This window comes from Pterocles gutturalis, unplaced genomic scaffold (assembly GCF_000699245.1).
Source record: "Pterocles gutturalis isolate BGI_N339 unplaced genomic scaffold, ASM69924v1 scaffold21777, whole genome shotgun sequence".
Lineage (NCBI taxonomy): Eukaryota > Metazoa > Chordata > Aves > Pterocliformes > Pteroclidae > Pterocles > Pterocles gutturalis.
Genome location: NW_010108468.1, coordinates 83,105 through 101,600, shown reverse-complemented (window position 1 = coordinate 101,600; position 18,496 = coordinate 83,105). Strand labels below are relative to the sequence as shown.

Here is an 18,496-nt window from a genome sequence, read left to right as displayed (position 1 = left end):
GAACTATGCATACTCAAACAGTAATTTCAGAGCTTCCAGTTTACTAAATCTTTCTGAATTTTCCCAAAGGCAGCAAACTTGATCCACGGATTCCACCCTTTCAAGCTTTACATGCCTAAGGTGAGGAGACTACAGAGACCTCAGCAATGTAAGCAGAAGAAATGGCAAAAATCAAACTAACTTAAGAAAGCTGGTAATTCATACCCTATTTTAACTTTGTCATAACTGTTTTTTATATAATATAGAACAGTATATGTGGAAGCATACCAAAGCAAAATTGTACACACACAGATTTTTGTTTTGTTCAACTAAAATACAGTCAATTAATTCTTTTTAAATGCATTGAAAAGCCTTTCAATGAATCTGTACTACTGCTGTTTGAAAGTCAGGTAAATTATCTGATCTCTACTGACAAAGAAAAGTCTCTGATTTAAAGATTGTATCCTCCTATTCTATGAGCTGGAACTTGGGGCCACCGTGTAGACACAGCACAGGAGTAAAGAAGAGAAGGAGACCTTCACCCAAAACACGCCTTTGCACCTGCAATAGCCTGGGTTCAAACTGGGGATGTGTGTTTCTGCGTATGAATGCACCAGCCAGGCGATAAACAAGACAGAAGAAATTACTGCCAGAGTCTTTATGAAAATAGAAATGTGCTTTCCTCTGTACAACTGTTCCCACCTTAACTTTACATTCTGGTATAGAGACAACCCTAAATGTATAAAAGGACATGAAAAGGCCAAGTCTGCTTGTTATAATATAGAACACTAGCTGCAACTTTCTCTTTACACAGGAGCAGAAAGGAAATAAGGCATTACTTAAATCTCTGTATGCTATCATACCATCCATTTTTCAGCACCTTTAGAAAGATGATGATGTAATATACTAAACATTAGTTTTAAAATTAGGCTTTTTTCCACAAATGCATTTTGGGGCATTGACAGTTAAGAGGTCACTTTCAGAACAAATTTAACATTTGGGATATGCACAAAAAGTTATTAAACTTCATCTTAAAAATAACAAGCTAACATAATATCCAAATGGGGATCAGACTTCACACTTCACAAAGGGTACAACTGAACCAAGTGTTTTCATCCTCTGCTAAAAACCAAACGTCAGCGACTCTTCAAGCGGCATATTCTTTAACATGGTAGGATCACCAATCCTCCAGTCTAAGCATAAAAATTAAAACTTTATGAAGCATGAAGTCATTTTCTTGGCAGTTTTTCCCTTGACTCAGGAAATATTTGTCAGTGTTGTGAATCTGCCATTTTATGGTTTGGGATTTTTACAATTTCTTTTTCCTCTTTTTGCAAGGGGACAGAGAGGTGAAGAGAACATGAATGGCAGGAAATGGGAGACTTGTGAATTATTACTCATGCGCATTTTCCAGAGTGGCATACTTCATCTTACCAACTTTGTGATTGCAATGTTTTAACATACAGATGCTTAAGACAACACACAAGAATTATACAATCTTACAGTAAGATTGTCATAAACAAATGTTTGGTGTTTTGTGCTGATCTCACTGAGCAGATTTTCTGAAATGCAAGAAATGCAGTTGCACAGGCTCAGTTACTGGCATAAATCATTCTCTAATTTGTTGATGGTGGGGTTGAGGAGAGAGGATAAATTTCTTTCAAAGTGCATAGCAACGTACAATTTCACCATTAAGTTCCTGAACGATGTGAGTCAACATTTTTTAAAAAGTTCTATCTATGGTGCTTTTCCAAGCATTGTTAGTATAAATTCTAGCTATGTAATTGGTAAGAAGCACAGCTGAGGTCAGTAGAAGTATCTGCTGAGTCAAAAGTATTAAGTCTTTGTGTGTTCAGTGGTAACATCCAGAAATTGCCGTTAGAAATAAGAATCGCAATTTAGGAAACATTGTATACACCAGACACAACTACACACACACATATGTGTGTATGTGTGTGTATGCTTTTTTTGATGGCTAATGAAGTCACACACACAGAGTAACAGAGAAAATTCTGCAAATGTAAATTATGATTCTTCTGAATACCTTTTGACCGCTCAAGAGCTTCCAGCTTCAGTCGCCAGAAAAATGAGCGAAGCAGACTATTTTTTGGTTGATAAGACAAGGTTTCCTTCAAATCAATGAGATTTGAAGTCTGCAGCAATGATCAAAATACAGGAATTAAAAAAAAAATTAAAAAAAAAGAACAACAACAAAAAAATCCCTAAAGGCTCTGTGAGAGAAGAGAAAATAGGGATGTTTTGACTTATTATCCTCCTCCTAATTCCTGTAGATACATGCAAGTCAGTATGGCATCCAGCTTTATTTGCTAGAACATCTAAATGGCATCTTAAGCTAGACAGGAACATGAATCAGACCAAGCATGTGCTAGAGACAGAAAAAGCCGCAAAGAGAAACCAGTGCAGTATCTCAGATTTCTTTACACTTTCTATTGGTAGGAACTTGAGTTTAGAGAGAAGTGTGGTATATTGAACTGAATACTCAGGAAATCTTTAAATGACACCAGCTTTACCATTGCTAATTCATTATTAGGCTGCCTCTAGCAGTCCAGTCATGGTTCCGAACTTTAGGCTCTTGTTAAGCTCAAACTTTCAAATACTTGACTTTAATCTCAGGCAAGGAACGTATCCTTATATTGCTTTAACAAATGTTACTGGGACAATTAAGTGAGACTAGCATCGTAAACCAGAACAATTAATGAAGGATTACAAGGCAAAGCTGCATCACCTGCACTCACAGCACCAAGTGAGTTCTGCTCCCATATTTCATGGAACACCATGTGTTCTCTTTCCTTGTCAGTACAGATACGGAGTATTAATCAGACTACATGTAACATCAACCTTTCTGATATATCATCACAACTTTACAAGAGCTGATCGCTAATCAAACTGACCAGCACCCATGCAGAAAAGAATTTCTGGGTCAGTTCATAATGACAGCACTGCAACAACGCAAAGTATGATTCATAGATGTCAACAAATAAAATAGTATTTTATTTTCTATCCAGGGCTAGGAAGTTGAAAATAGGCCATCAGCTGATTACCAGAGCCTGTGCTTTTCTCTGGAAAACTTGTTATGACATGCAACTGCCAAGAGATTAAACTGAATCCAGGGCTTTCAGAGATACCAGTGAGAATACTAGCAGACTATGTAGCTTTTACAGCTGCTATATAAAGCTTGCAGCCCAGGCTATGATGGGTACCACCTAGATACACCATGTGAGCACAATTTCTTTACTGTTCAGGTAGCATTTATTTACAAATTATCCTGTAACAAACCGAAGCTGAAGCAGGAATCAAAGGAACCCGAGTGACAGAAGTAGCCTTCTCAGACCCAGCTTGATCAACTGTGTCACAAAGGTTTTTCTATCATTACACAGAAGGCTCAAAAAAAGTTGAATAGTTCTCCTCTAGCATTCACAAGCTGAGAAACTAATTTGTTTTCACTTTGCAGTTTAATTAACCACAGAAACTTTCAAGGGGTTAACTCCAGTTTTTTGTGAAGATGATTCTGCCAAGCCAAACACCTTACATGCTCCAGCTGAATTCCAGCCCATCTCACATAACAGCAAGGTTTACCTGGTGAAGGTTACTGGGAAAGAAGTAACCCTTCTTTTTTTGAAAATTAATCTTACTTTTGTCTTAGTGAGTTATACCATTCACTAAAAAAACCCCAAATTGATCTGTATTTAACTGTGAAAACTATTGTCCAGATTTCATTGCAAGTCCTGGACAGTATGTTTCGTGGACTGTTTGTTTAACGAGGCATGCAGCTGAAAGGTTAAATCTCTATTACTTTCATAGCTCAGTGCTTCATAAGCTTATGTTGCATTACAGATTGTACATGTGCTGAATTCTTGTCTAATGACCATGTAACAGGGCACGTTCAATTATTCTCTTTGGGTTTTAGAAAGAAACAGGAAGTTTGGCTATAAACAATGCAGTCACAGAATAAATTTCACCACAGCAAGTTCATCTGAAAAATATGCATTCTTTACAACACAGCCAGCAATGGCATTACGAGAACCAACATCCTGCTGTGCTCAGATTTTTTTTTTATTTGTTGTTTTTTTGTTGTTTTTTTTTTATTAATACTTAGGCAATATAAGAAAAAAACCTTTTAGTTAATACTAGATGTTTTGTGATGAGCGTTATTTTAAAGATGGGGATAGTGAATCAAAAGCAGCTGCTAGAAACCACAGGATAAATAACAAGTTTGCTAAATTTAGTATACGTTATGAAATACATAGAGTGGATGAAGAGTCAGCTGTTGTAAATTTTTATCAGCTAGGAAAGCATTACTATACAATATTTCACTCTACTAATAAGGGAAAGATGACTGACATTAAATGACAAAATACTTAATAGGAAGATGTCAGCTGATCTACACTAAAATTTAAGACTAAAATACATCTAATTACATTTCCGCTTTTAACTCCTTTCAATAATCTACAAAAATAGCCACCTAAACTGTAACTACTATAAGAACAACTTTAATGCCAAAGTTTTACTAATTTTTTAATTTTCACGTGGGAAAGAAAGTATTTAAAAACATAACAACAATAATCTGCAATGACAGATTGGATTAGGTTTTCCCTAGGTTCTAGCTTCTAAAGATTCCAAGTATTATGTCATAGCAGAGATTGTATGAAGTACTTTACATCAAATGAGAAACAAAATATCTATTTTTGAAAGACTGAGGTTGCCCAAAAATAATTAAATACATGTTTAAAACCAAACACTGCCAAGCAGCTGACACCCAAAATCTGACCTACCTAAAAACTGAAGAATTATTCTATCAGTTTTAAAATCTTGCCATTTACACCCACACAAATCTTACCAATAAATGCACTTACAGAAATATGCATATACATTACAGTATACTTGTACACATTTGTCCTGTGCTGGCCTGATAGAGTTGTCCAGCAGAGGGAGCAGAAGTTAATAAACCTTTTTCCCAGAACAAAGATGAGAATCATTCATGCTATGTCAAACATGGAAGTAATTGAAAGGAACACCATCTTGGCTGTCCCATTTAAAAAAATCATGTGGTGCAGAAAAAGAAATTCTGAGAAATTTATTTGGTTGAGCTTTTTTTTTTTTCTTTCAAAGCAGATAAAAACCAAAAATACACAAACAAAAACATTGAGCTTACCTTTATCCAAAAATACATGCATTTCTGTATGACAGAGAAATACATCCTTACCAGGAACAGCAAAAGGTTTTCTAAAGTCATCCTCTATAACATATAATCTATTGTTTCTAGACCCTATTTTCTGTGTTTTTGTTATTTTTTACCTGCAGGTTAATTTCTGCTTCATAGAAAGTTAAGCAGGAACAGTAGTGCCTCTCTGAGTCTATATCAGTCAAAACCACCACAAAGAACGTTGGCTGTTTTCTCTCTTTCGAAAGCTGCCATCCTCCAGGCTGGCAAAACTAAGGAAACAAACAAACAAACAAACAAAGAGAGACATATAATTAAGCAGTAGTATAAATTGTTTTAAGAAATATGAAAAATATTTTAAACAATATAACAGAACATTATCTGAGGCAAGAACCTCATTTCATTTGAGGTGAACATATACAGATCTGCAAAATTTGGAGAAAATGAGGAAAAATCCTAGGTCTTAGAGTTGGTCAGACTGATATAAATCTAGCTGTATAGACATCAAAGGATATATAATAAACTCTACGAACTGAAGATGTGTTCCTTCAAATTCAGTATTCAAGATCATCTTTGCAGGGTTTAACAGGCAACAACAGGAATAAATTGAGACCTTATACAGGCTTCATTTGGATAACAGGTTAGGATTTGAAGCTAACATTGTTGTGTCTTGGAATGTCTCTACATGTTTAATTTCTTCATGTATTTCGCCATTCATTTATCTAATCAAACACAGATATTCCACTTATACCTACTTGCAAAATTATTCAACAATTAGTCCTACAAAAGACTATTTATAGAGCAGTATTTTTTATCCATTTATTAACTATATAAACTTCATTATGAGCACTTGAAATTTTGTAAGAGTTCATACAATAACAAGGATCTAAGTTTTGCCAGCCCTGTGAAAAATACGGTCAAGTTTCATGACTTCATAAGTCTCAGGAACAAAGAAAATCAAAGAGGCTTATCAAAGAGGCTACAGTTCTCCAAATACTTCATGGGTACATAGAATACTACATTTTCAAGCTCTTTCAGCAATGAGCAGACTAAATAAGTACAATACTTTAAACACACACCAAATAAGCCCAAGTCCTTTCAGTATTTGTTCCTTCAAGCTGACCAGGGCTATGGCATTGCCAGTCATCAGAACCGAAGACAGCAATTCTGACCTCAGAACAGAGATGCACAAACAGCAAGAACAAAAAGAGGACTACAGCTCAAAAGCAAAGGGAAAAGTGTACGTTTTTTATTCTTTTTTTAAATGACTGGGGAATAACATCAGTTAATAACTTGTTCCCAGTAATGGAAGAGTGTGCTGAATTCAGAAATCAGTTTGATGAAGATTCTTGAGACAGCATGTACTGAATTTGATATTCACTGTTTCTTTTAGTTTAGGCTGAAGTCACATACACGAAAAACTCTCAAGTACATTAGTATTAGCAAAAATTATAAACCTAGAATTTACATGGGGTGAAAGTAATAGTCCATGTATGTATTAGGAATATAAAAAAATAACATTTCTAGAATTGTTAAACAGTGCAGATGCCAAAGGAGCCAGAGTGACAGGTCAAAATCTCATGTTTCCAGCAATTGCTTCTTTCCCCTGGACAGCTGCTAAAAACTGAAAGAGCATAAAGAGTAAGTTGTAAACAAACATTTACTATGGATTCCTCTTTAGAACCTCTACAATAAAACCTGGGTAGTCTTAGGTGAACAGCAGTTAAAACTCGGCCCCAGATATACAGTTTATTTTATGATCCTGGGAAAATGTTCAAAACCAAAGTTTTCTCATGTTACATTCTTCATATTCTAGATAGTCAGATTAACACTCCTGAGCCTGTACCCTTAGAAGTGCTAAGCACTCCCTCCAGCATCTGAGAATAACTGTTCTGAACATCAAAAGACATCCTAGTCATTCCATGCTAAACATCCAGTATTAGTCCATGATTTTGATAATACTGGCCTAATCTCCCTTTGTTTTTCATCCTATGTCAGTTAAAAATAAGAAGATACCACTATCAATCTTGCAGGACTGCTATAAAGATAATGTAATATGGTTGATATATACAGAGATTTTAAAAAAGCATCATTAAAGAGTTTGACAATAAAATCATTAGAGTTCTGTATGTATTGCAGAGTTTAGGTGGTGTGTGGTGAACGAAGCCTTGAATCTGTAGCTCAAGTGAGATAAAACCCCCCAAACTCTGAATAGCTATTTGTTGAACGAGTATGAGACAAAATGCAAAGAATGTAGGAAGATTCTGTTACTAAATAAAACCTTTCCATGGTATACCATTAAAACTGAATCATCCACACAAGGCAGGTCAAATCAAGATTGCTCATGCAGTCCTAGCTCTGGCATTTCTTAAGATCCAAATGCTTTAGTTTACTTTTTCAGATCTGCCAAGTCTACCAGTTCTGACAGCAGATACTTGCTGGTGCCATTGCCCTTTCCCATCTCACACCTGGAAGCATCAATCTATCAGATTTCTGAGTATCTGGAATTCCTGGACAAATGACCATTCTGCAAGCACCAAACACCACCCTACTCAAGGCACAGAAGAGCTAGTATATCCAAATAATCCATAAACAATGCCTTCTGCACCTTAATGACTAATACATGAGCTCAGGACGTGTGGCTTATGCACAGCTAGTTTTCACACAATATTTACAGAATCTACCAATTCTGAACTTTGATGTATTGGTAAGTTCATTTGGAATAGACTTTTTGTATTTTTTTTTAAAAAGTACTTTAAAATAATTACTTTTATTGTAATAAGCCACTATTATCAGGTCTGCTGCATAAAATTGAGACCAACATCTGCCCTGTAAACTGGGAAATGCAAAGGGAAAACCAGCAGCTAAATCTTTATGTCTCAAAAGTGACTGTTGACCTGGGCAGGCTGCTCTCAATAGCAATCTCTCTATCTTTATGCATGTCTAAACCCTGGTCACATGAGTGAGAATTCTTCCCGATTTCAAAATGATATTGTGTATCAGGTACACCCTCTGGATTTAACTATTTTACTAGAAAACAACAATTAGCAATTGTTACAGAAAACAGCTGAAGTAGAGTACACCCAGTGGCTACACAGAGAATCTGTGTTTTCAAATAAACTGGAAGGAATTTATAAATATAGAGATTGAGGATAAAGACAACATGCTCCTCCAAGAAATTAAACAACGAATTTTCCTTAAACAAATTAATTTTCATTAAACAATGAATTTTCCTTTCCTCAGTTTCCTTAAAATAAGGTAATAAATATTAGTGTAATATTTGAAACGCAAACAACATTAAGAAAAACTTTCCAAATTAGTATAAATACAAGCTACTATCCAGCAAGATTACCAGCACAGCCTGGCCACGAAGAATGGGAAAATGTTTCCTTACCAAACCAGATGCTATACCAAAACAGAAAAAAGCGTCACTGTGAATATAATTCAAAGGTCATGTGCTGCTTCAGTAAACAAGAAAAGAAGTTTAAAAATGAACATGCTCCCGTATTGTTTCATTTATTTGACAGAACTCTTGGAACCAGAACATAGCTTCTATCAAAGACACTGAAAATTAGAAAGAATCAGATTGTACAACTCACTATTTAAAGAAATAAGCCTCTAACAGTGGTGAGTTCTTCAAATTGACTCCACATTACAACTGATTTCCTTCTAAAATCTGGTGCAAACATGCAGAAGTTGCGCTGAAGAATATGTAACACATCTTATATTCAAGGTGCTGAAATGACATTTCAAGCATTGTTTGAGACTGCAGGTGCACACTGAAACTTCCTCTTAATTATTCCCACAAATGCTTTCAGACTAAACAAGAAACCAGACAGATTTTAAAATGATGCATAGTGTTTTTTAAAAGAGTGTAGCTGGGTTTCTTTCCTTAAAAAAAATTTTATGCCATCATCACAATCCTTCTGTCTGAAGTCTAGATGTAATTAATTAAAAATTAATTACATTAAAAAATTAATTACATTAAAATGTAATTTAAAACTCTAAACAATATTCTAGTTGGGTCTGTGTAGCTACAGATGGGAAGACTGCTCTCTCTGCACTTTACATGGTTTCCTGTATCAACGATCTGGTCAGCTTTCCATCAGAAATCCAGCACCCCGATGGCACTACTAAAGTACAACGGGGTAAAGGCTTATTCAGAAAGTTTTCTACATGATACACTTTTTCCAAGTCATCTGTTGAAAGCATTTTTGACGAGTTTATACAGAACAGAAGACAGAAGGTCTGTGATATACCACGGAAGACCCCTGGACTTAAATAATTACATAATTATATTTAAAATGTATTCTCACACTATAGATTTCCTTCACAATATATTTGTGCACTTGCTTCTTGTTAAAATCCAAAGCTATTGGGATGCACATAAATAGAAAGCATTTGAACTCTATTGACAAGACTTGAATTAAAATATCTCAAAATTACCTCAGAATTTAAACCATCTGACACAGCTTCTAGTTTCTTTTTCTAGTTTAACTCTTTCACCAAACATTTGATTCTCCTTCGGATCACTCTGGGCATAAACTTTCATTTTATTAAGTCTGCTTCTGTAGGCTTTCTTTTACTTTCCAAATAACTGTGCTTTGTTTTTAACATGTATCATCTTTTCTACAAACCTTCCTGAAAATAAAGGACCATGTTCTGGACATTATGTGAAGCAAGTTTGTTCCATCTGGACTTGCATGACCTAGCACCAGCTGCTGAGTATTTCACCATTTCACCATTCACTTATGTATGGAATTTTGGCAAAGGGAATTTTCTTTTTCAGATGCATACCTCTACTTAAAACAAAACAAAACAATTACAGTGCTCACTGGCATAATAAAAAAGCAATGTTATGAAGCTGTAAATCTGAGGAAATGCTTGGAGCTTTGGGGATATCTCTGAATGTAAACAGAATACAAAGTATACACTGCATTTTACAACATCTTCCTGCCTTTCAACATCTTGTATCCAAGAAACTACATATTTATCCCTAGCCAAGTCTAAAATAAAACTAGTGCACTCAAAGTATACTCCAAGCTATGTCCAGGTAAAAGCCCGTTTCAAGTGTTGTGGAGTATTCTGATGATCAACTGTAAACAAACTCCATCAGAAAAAATCATAGTTTTTAATCATAAAAGAAATATAAAGGCCTTTGTAGCTGAAACGCACTGAAACACAGGAGTTCCCCAGGAGGAACGTTTGCACCGTTACCTCACGGCCCCGCGAACTGCCGGAACCTGCCGCCACCATCTCCCACAAGGGCCGGGCACCCGCCGCCCACCTCGTCCTGTCAGAGCTGGGGGCTGCTGCCGCCAGGAAAGGGGCACAGAGGATTTCAGACTTTCTAACTATGACACCAGAGACAGAGGAAAGGCAACAGCAGTGTGGATACACTGCTCATTTTACCTCAGGGACCCGCTTTCTCCCCTCAGCAAATCGAACACACACAGGCAGGGGCCTGTGCATGCTGGTGTCAGCGGGTGCTACCTGCCCCTCGCTCGGCCTCTCACACCTGGCACTGGCTCCAATACTTGGGGAATCACTTCAGAAGCAGCAGGCAGGTGACACTGCTGTCCAAGAAGAGTTACCGGCGAATAATCCTTCCCCTCCTTGCCTGGGACAGACTCTCCCCACGTACTCCGGACATTTCTGCCTCAGTAGTCAGCTCCTCAAACGTAAAAAAACATGTCAAAAACATGTCAAAAACAACACTAAAAAACACTTTGCCTCAGAGAAAAGATCCTCAACTACATTCTTGGGCTTCCTAAGGCTGAAAGTTGCTGAAAGATCTCTCAATGGCAGTAATCCTGCCCAAGTGACAGACAAGGTATTCTCTCACTCGAGCTCCAGATGAAGTGATCCCTCAATAATCAGACGCTCAAGCTTGTCACAGAGACACTGCAGCAAAAGCCTAACAAAAGAAAAAAAGCTAAAACATTCGGGAACATCTCAACTAAAATCAGCTAGCTCATCCTCAAAAAGCCGTAAAGACAGAGAAGTCTACTGAAATTCATCAGGAACTGGGTTAGCCCAACACACACATACAAGCCCGGGTGAACACCTACACATGTACTGAAATTCATCAGGAACTGGGTTAGCCCCACACACACATACAAGCCTGGGTGAACACCTACACATGCACATGAAAAACATCAACTCCAAGTTCATTGCTCTGTTTTTTTAAAACCTCACAACACTGTGTAATTTTAAACACCTTTCCATAATGCACTGCTATAGTGAAAACTTGAACTTTTAAAGAGCATTTCCACAAGGACTGTATTCCTAGTTTGTCTTCTGAAAAAAATATTTGAACTGGCTTTTAGAAAGAAAACTACACCCGCCAGGAAACCAGTTTCTTTTTCTGCATTCAGAATACTTAATATCTCCATCCCAGTGGCTTATTTAAAAAAAAAAAAAAAAAATTTAAAAAAAAGCCACCAAAACACAACAACAAAAAAAACCATTTCAAATAATCTTGTGATTATTTCTGAACAAAACCAAAAAACCAACCTAGACTACAGATGTAGTGATTTACAAATAATGACTGTATGGCAATATCTTTATTTCAGAAATAGCATAGGATTAATTATGACATTTTCTTCTCAAAATGAAATTCCAACATCTCTATTCTAATCATGTTTAGGAATAAAGTGAATTCAGTGTGCTTGTGCAAATAATTGACAGTTAGGGCTTTTTATTTATCTAAACCATGCTTCCTCCTCTTGTTCTCAGTCAAGAGCCCAAGAAGATAATCTTACGGCAATTTAAAAATTCTGAGACCCTTGGACCCAGAATATTTTTTTACCACCAACCCCAACAAAACCTAACACACCCACCATGCTCTGGGCTACCTCAGGCAAAGATGCTGAGACAGCTGTGGACAGTAACTAGAAATTCTCAGATGCACATCAATATGTCAAACCAAATGCAAATAATGTAGGTGCCCGAAGCAGATGGGTTTTTATGCCAGTGAAATATTTTAGCACACATTTTAAACTTCACAAAAAAGTTTAAAAGTCATAAATTTAAATTCTCAGGACATGGCAACTGAAATTCAGGAACACATAGCCTGCCTTCAAAATTTCTCTTATCAAGAAATGCTTGTTAGTCAGCAATAACTGCTGACAATTACACTGTCTGTCAAAAGAATAATGAGAAGTCTGGATACTAAATATTCAACATGAAAGCAGAAAAGACCATTTCAATGCAGCAATAAACTCAAGTGAGGCATGATTTTAGCAAATTATACTTCAGTCTGAAGAATACAGGTCTATAGCAAATCAATTGGCTTTGGTTATGAGACCAAAAAGACTGCATGGGTGGAAAATATCTGACATTTAGAATATTCCTGAAGCAACTCTGTAAGAATGACACTAAAAAAGAATATCAAAGAAATTCATTCTTTGTATTAAATGCTTCAATTAAATTTATTAAGTGCTTTAATTTTCACCACGAAATGGATAAAGATGCAGCTGTGTCGCTCAACCTATCCAATAACCAGTGCTCAGGAGTGGTTTCCACATGCATTGTGACACTTTCTATGACAACTGTTAATCTGGTTTAGTTTGTGGTTGTTCTATTTTTACTGACCACATTCTACACACTCAATAAGACTGGCAGTCATCTGGGATATACAAGCCTAGACAAACAGCTTCCATTTAGAAACATAAATGAGCATTTTATATATATTTAATTTATCAGTCAAGCATGAAATATTAACCTTGTCTAATGCACTTTTTTCTCTCCTTCTCTCCCCTGCCTTGTTTCTTTCCCTTTTGACAGTAGTAGCACTGTGTTACAACAGCAGCCATAAACTTTTTCAAGTCTTGAATGATTTCCCAACTCATTTTCTAGATAATTCTATAAACCATCTTTCAAAAGATACAGCATGTACAAGTGCAATTATTGCACTGGTTGAATGCAAAAAACAAAAAGTACAGCAGGGTAGTTAAAGTACATCACTCAACAATTACAATTGGCACACAGTGAGCTATTTATATGATCATAAATTTTGATCTGACATTTTAATGCTTAAATATTCCTCCAGAGGAACTGGTCAATGTTATATAAAATACGACTGTAATACACAAAGTCCTTATTGTCTTATTTTTATAGTTTACACCTGCACAATCAGATATTAAACCACACTGTTAATACCATATCCAGCCTTGCTACCATGTTTGAAGACACATTCTGATGCTCTCCAGTAACTGTGAAAAAAAGGTGCAAGCAGCATTGTGCAAGATTTTTGCATTCATGATCTTATAACTCCTTAGAATATACCTGCCAGAAAAGGGCTCGAAGACTAGCACTTAGAGAAAAAGCACATGGGTGCAGGTGCGAGGGTGTGTGCAAGTATGCGGTAACGCAGCACCTACTAAAAAGAACACTGATCTGAATTGACAGGGGCTTAGAAACTAAAAGGCCTGCGACTGCTGCAGCAAAACATTTAAGAGAGATGCCAACAGCCTCACGATGATAAAATACAGAACAGGAAGTCTTGAAATATGCAAATGAATTAAAAAGTCAAACTTTGCCCTTAAAATAGAGAGCAGAAATGAGACTAGAATATACACTTACAGAATAAACCACGAAAAGGGTAACATATATCTTAAGACCTGAATAAAATGCACTCAGTGCAAACAAAATGATTATCAATTTATTTGTGAAACACACCCCTTCATGACACAACTCTCCAACTCCCTTTGAGTTCCAGAAAGTGCCCGGGAGAAGCAGCAGGACGAACAACAGGAAACCAGATCCATACAAGCAGCAGGCTACAAGTCTTCGGGTCTAACCATCTTCTAGCAATAATGCCAGCAAAATGCTGGTGCCCTCTATCCCAGTGAATGATCATCACCTCTTTTAATAGTTTTGAACACTGGACATCAAGTTAAAATACACTGACCTACCTTAACCTGTTCTACACAAAAATCTAAATTTCAAATGCAAATACTGCTAGCTCAGTGTGCCTCTGAGATCTGGAACATGGACAACACTCACCCCAAGCAGCTTTGTGCCAGCTTTCCCTGGAGAGAGCGTGTCCCTCCCAGTGTCAACTCTTACATCTCCTAAGGGGAAATCAAGGGAAAGGAGGAGAGGATAGTTGGCATGGAGAAGGGGCATTTGGAAAGCCTGGGGAAGTTTAAATGGGTTGGCAGTCACCCAGCCCAGCATGAGCCCCTGTAGTAAGGTGAATAGTAGAAGGTCTGAAATGAGAGTGTGCCCATGACTGCATCCTACAACCTGTCCCTTGCCAAATGCCCACTTGCAGCCACCGCTCCCACCAGCTGCTGTACTACACCCCGCACTGCCAGCCCGCCATTGCCCTCCAACCAATGGGAGATGCAAGGGACAAAGTTCACTACAACAGTTCACTGCACTAAAAGCTTTATTCACCTAAGGGAACTTAAAAATAAGCTAAGAAAATTACAGAAAGGGCAGCATATTTCTAGTCTGTTCATTTTGGTAATATAACAACACTTCTGATATGCCTTGTGTTATTATTTCCCACTTAAGGTCACAATCTATTTCCCCTAGGTGCAGGTGTGAGTTTCCACAAAGAAACAGGAAAGAAACTACATAAACACAGGAAAATGAAATGTGGCAAAAAATCTCACAAAGAAATATCTTCTCATGTGAGTGAAAGCCTAGACTAGGATGTGAAATAAAAGACAAAATGTACTGGATTGCAATATGAAGGTATCCCACTAACGGAGTTCTGTACATTGGCTGCTACTGATGAATTTTGTATTTCCACAGCATTAATTAAGAAAAATATGAAATGAATTTCCTGTCAGCACTCTCACCAAGAACACAGTAAAATAAAAGTAGTAGGAATAGACAGCTGAAAAGTTTGGTGCTTTCCAAAGAGTTCCAGTTTCCTGTGCAGAAAAATGGGATCAACAATATGAGACACACGTGTCCTCTCTTCCCACCCAACAGAGCCGTGTATCACAACCGGTGGGCTTGCTGCTGGCCTGCACTGCAGGATGTCTTTAACGGGTGTGGTAAGAGAAACGCTCGTGTGAGAGTTGGTCCAGCAAAAGCTCCAGTACAAACAAAAAGGCTTTGTGTCGCTGTGGGTGCTTTCATGTGCACTGTTGGCATGCCAGTAAACAGCCATTCTGAAGAACAGACTGTACTTCCTTCAGGTAGGTTTGCAGCATTTCGCAGTTTCTGAACTAAGAAGATAATAAGAAATACCAAAATCTGTCAAAATGACACTTCAGAGAGGTTTGGCATTGGGAAAGTTTGTACTTGTAAGTTCCTATCTAATGGTGGCAATCGCTTTTACTCCCTTTTGGCATTTCTCCAGTGTACTCCATGTTTAGAAGACACCTTAAACTTGAGTTTTGCATAATCTCCAGAATACTACAACTTGTGTGTTCTCCATTCTTCACCATGTGATAATTAAAACAGAGCACAGTAAAGCATTAAAAGTTCTAATGTGTCTGTAAAATGGGAGCACGCTTTCTGTCATAAGATGTTACTAGAATAAAAATCTAAAAAGGAAAATGTGAGAACCTGTGATTAAATTCAACATTTTTAAACAGATTGGCTCAAGTAACCTGTGTGCAAGAGAAAAGAACTGAGGAGGTCTTCACCACTAACGTTAATATTCCAGAAGTTTTCCAAAACGGGGAAATCCCCAGGAACTGGAGACTGCAGACATTATTCCTGTGCTTTAAAAAGGTAAAAAGAACATCCATAGGAAATTATAGACTAGTTCAGCACAACAGTCAACTCAGATAAACTACCAGAAGGTAATCTGAAGCTGTGTCAGAGACAAAAAACAAAGATACAAATAAAATTATGAAAACAGGCCATTGAAACAATTTGGGGGGGTGGGGATAATAGAAATACAATGCATCTAATAAATGTATTCTTGGACTTTTTTTTTTCCTTTTTAAAGATATTTGATTTGATGCTTTTTGACAATTATGTTTTAAAAGTACTTTGGATGACATTAGTACGGTATATATTCCATGGATTAAAAGACTAGCTTGCTGACAGACTGGAAACGATAACCGTAAGCACAGACACACATCAGTGAAGCCACCTCTATTGAAGAAGCACCATCTAACTCCCCACTCTTCTCAGCTAAAGAGCCTCATCCTTTCCCATGTGTCACTGACAGACAGTCACAGAACTGCTAAGAAAATCCCTTTAGAACATGGTGTAGAGAATACAGAAGAGAGCTTTCCAAATAAGACCAAAAAAAACCAAAACAAAAACCAACCTGGGGCTGGAAAACAAGTGAGTTTAAAAGACCTCAGCTTGTTTAGTTTATCGCAGAGAGAGTTGAGAAGCACTTTATAGAGCAGGTATGTGTAGATCAGGTGTTTGCTAGCAAAAGGATTTCAGATAAGAGTGTTCTAGATACAGAAATCATCATCATCATGAAAATTCAAACCTCAAAGTAAGACGCCACTCTCTAGTTAGTGAAAGAAATGGAAAACTGGAACAGGTCATCAGGGTAAGCATTAGCCTCCCCTCCGCTGGAGGTGAAGTCCTTCAAGTAAAATTGAAGAGCTTTTGGAAGAAATTATGCAGTCCATGTGTGTCAGCACAGGTCAGCTCAGACCTGTGTGGGACCTGAAATCAGAATATGAAACCTCCTGTTCTTTCCTTTGCAGGGCATGGACATGTTTGTAACACTTGAAGCTCTACATTATGATATGATTATAATCAGATCTCATACTTCAGAGCTTCAACCATTCAAGCATAGAGATTTAGGCAGAATTTCCACCTGAATACCTAATTGGACATGTGAGTTTTTGCAAGAGAGCCAGCGGCAGCAATCCAGCACTTCATGGGGCTGGCAGGTACTGCAGAGGTCTGGCTGGCCTGTCTTGCTTATGCTTATGTGACTACATGTCACACGAACCAAGGGCTGAGAAGGGATTTTCTACCAAATCAAGCTGAGAGGGATTCAAGGATTTATTTGGCTTGTTTGTTTTCCTTTGTAGCATACGGCATGTTGGTGTCATCAGTGCAATCATTTCCCCAAAGGCTCCGGGCATGCTCTGGTCTCCTCATCTCAAAAACACTGTCAATTTTGACAGAACAAACTAGCTGGTATAACTAGAATTGCTGGATACTGTATTACAAATCAGTGATGCTAATTAATAGACTCCAGTCAGACTAAATAAACTGATGTACTACATATGGCCTTCTCTGTGAAGCCAGAAAGCAGGAAAAAAAAAAGTTTATTTTTTAAAACTGACATGTTTTCACGAGAAAGTAAAATTTATTGTTTATGAGCAACATACCCAAAATGTTGTATCATTTTATATCATAAAATTTGGTTCTTGGAAAGTACTGAGTAGGACTGGATATGAAGAAATAAATATGTTTCAAGTGGGCTGGTAAGGATTAGATAATTCTTTCTTGGCTCGATAATTTAATAAAAAATTATTGGTCAGACTCAATATTTGCAAAATATTTTACTGTTTAAAAATGCCAATCATTGGTAATTAACTAAAACAATGCAATGTTCAGAGAACTGAAAAAAGTAAGCTGTTAACTTTAGTGTCAGGAAAAAGCATACATTCCCCCCTCTGTCACAAAACAGCTAACAAGTGCAGAAAAAAATTTCCCCTATAAGCACACCTGCACATTTCAACTGCATGCAAGTGTCCTGTGCAGTGACAGGATGCCCAGAAAAGGTCTTCTCTTAGTTCTTTACCAGTGGGATAATTTCAGTCTCTTACATTCAAAGGCACCCAGGCTGTCCTTACAGGTCTTCCCAAATAAGTATCATAGAACAGCATCAATTATAGATCATCTCATAAAATACAGGGAGTAGAAACAAAACCCATACCTTTTTCCTGTACACTGCACAAGAGACAGGGAACATAATTTATTGTCATTATTATTATACATTTGTTAAATTACTAGCAAATAATTATTACAAAATTGAAGAAGCTATCAAATACTAGGAATTAATACATGGAAAATTACATTGTAAAGATCACATTCTCACTGAAAACATTAAATAACTAACTTGTTTCTTTCCCAAAATTAATCAATGTTAGTGGTACTCCTAGATATAAAAATAGAAACACTAGTCAACTGTGGGGGGTTCCCTTCTACTGTCCCATAAGCATAAAGAGGAAATAGAAATATTTCAAGGCATCTGTAATGTCTTACATACTTTGAATAAAATAAAGAGCCAAAACACTTAACAGTACTGAATTTTATTCCAAATTATACCCAAGAGGAAGCCATCTGCAGGAAAAAGTAAAACAAAAAAAAAACCACCCCACAGTTTTGACTTGGACACCACTTGTGCAATACAGCTATCCAAAAGGACAGCGTGTTCTT

General features: G+C 37.0%; 1 protein-coding gene across 1 annotated transcript in view; it reads right to left on the bottom strand.

The window, feature by feature from the left end:
- Positions 1 to 18,496, bottom strand: part of LOC104461174 (myotubularin-related protein 13-like) — a gene marked incomplete at its 3' end in the record, with an annotated part of 145,333 nt that overhangs the window by 47,902 nt on the left and 78,935 nt on the right. Inside the window, exon 3 of the mRNA XM_010072656.1 lies at positions 5,296 to 5,433. Coding sequence (XP_010070958.1) covers positions 5,296 to 5,433 — 138 coding nt within the window. The remainder of the gene's footprint in view (positions 1 to 5,295; positions 5,434 to 18,496) is intronic.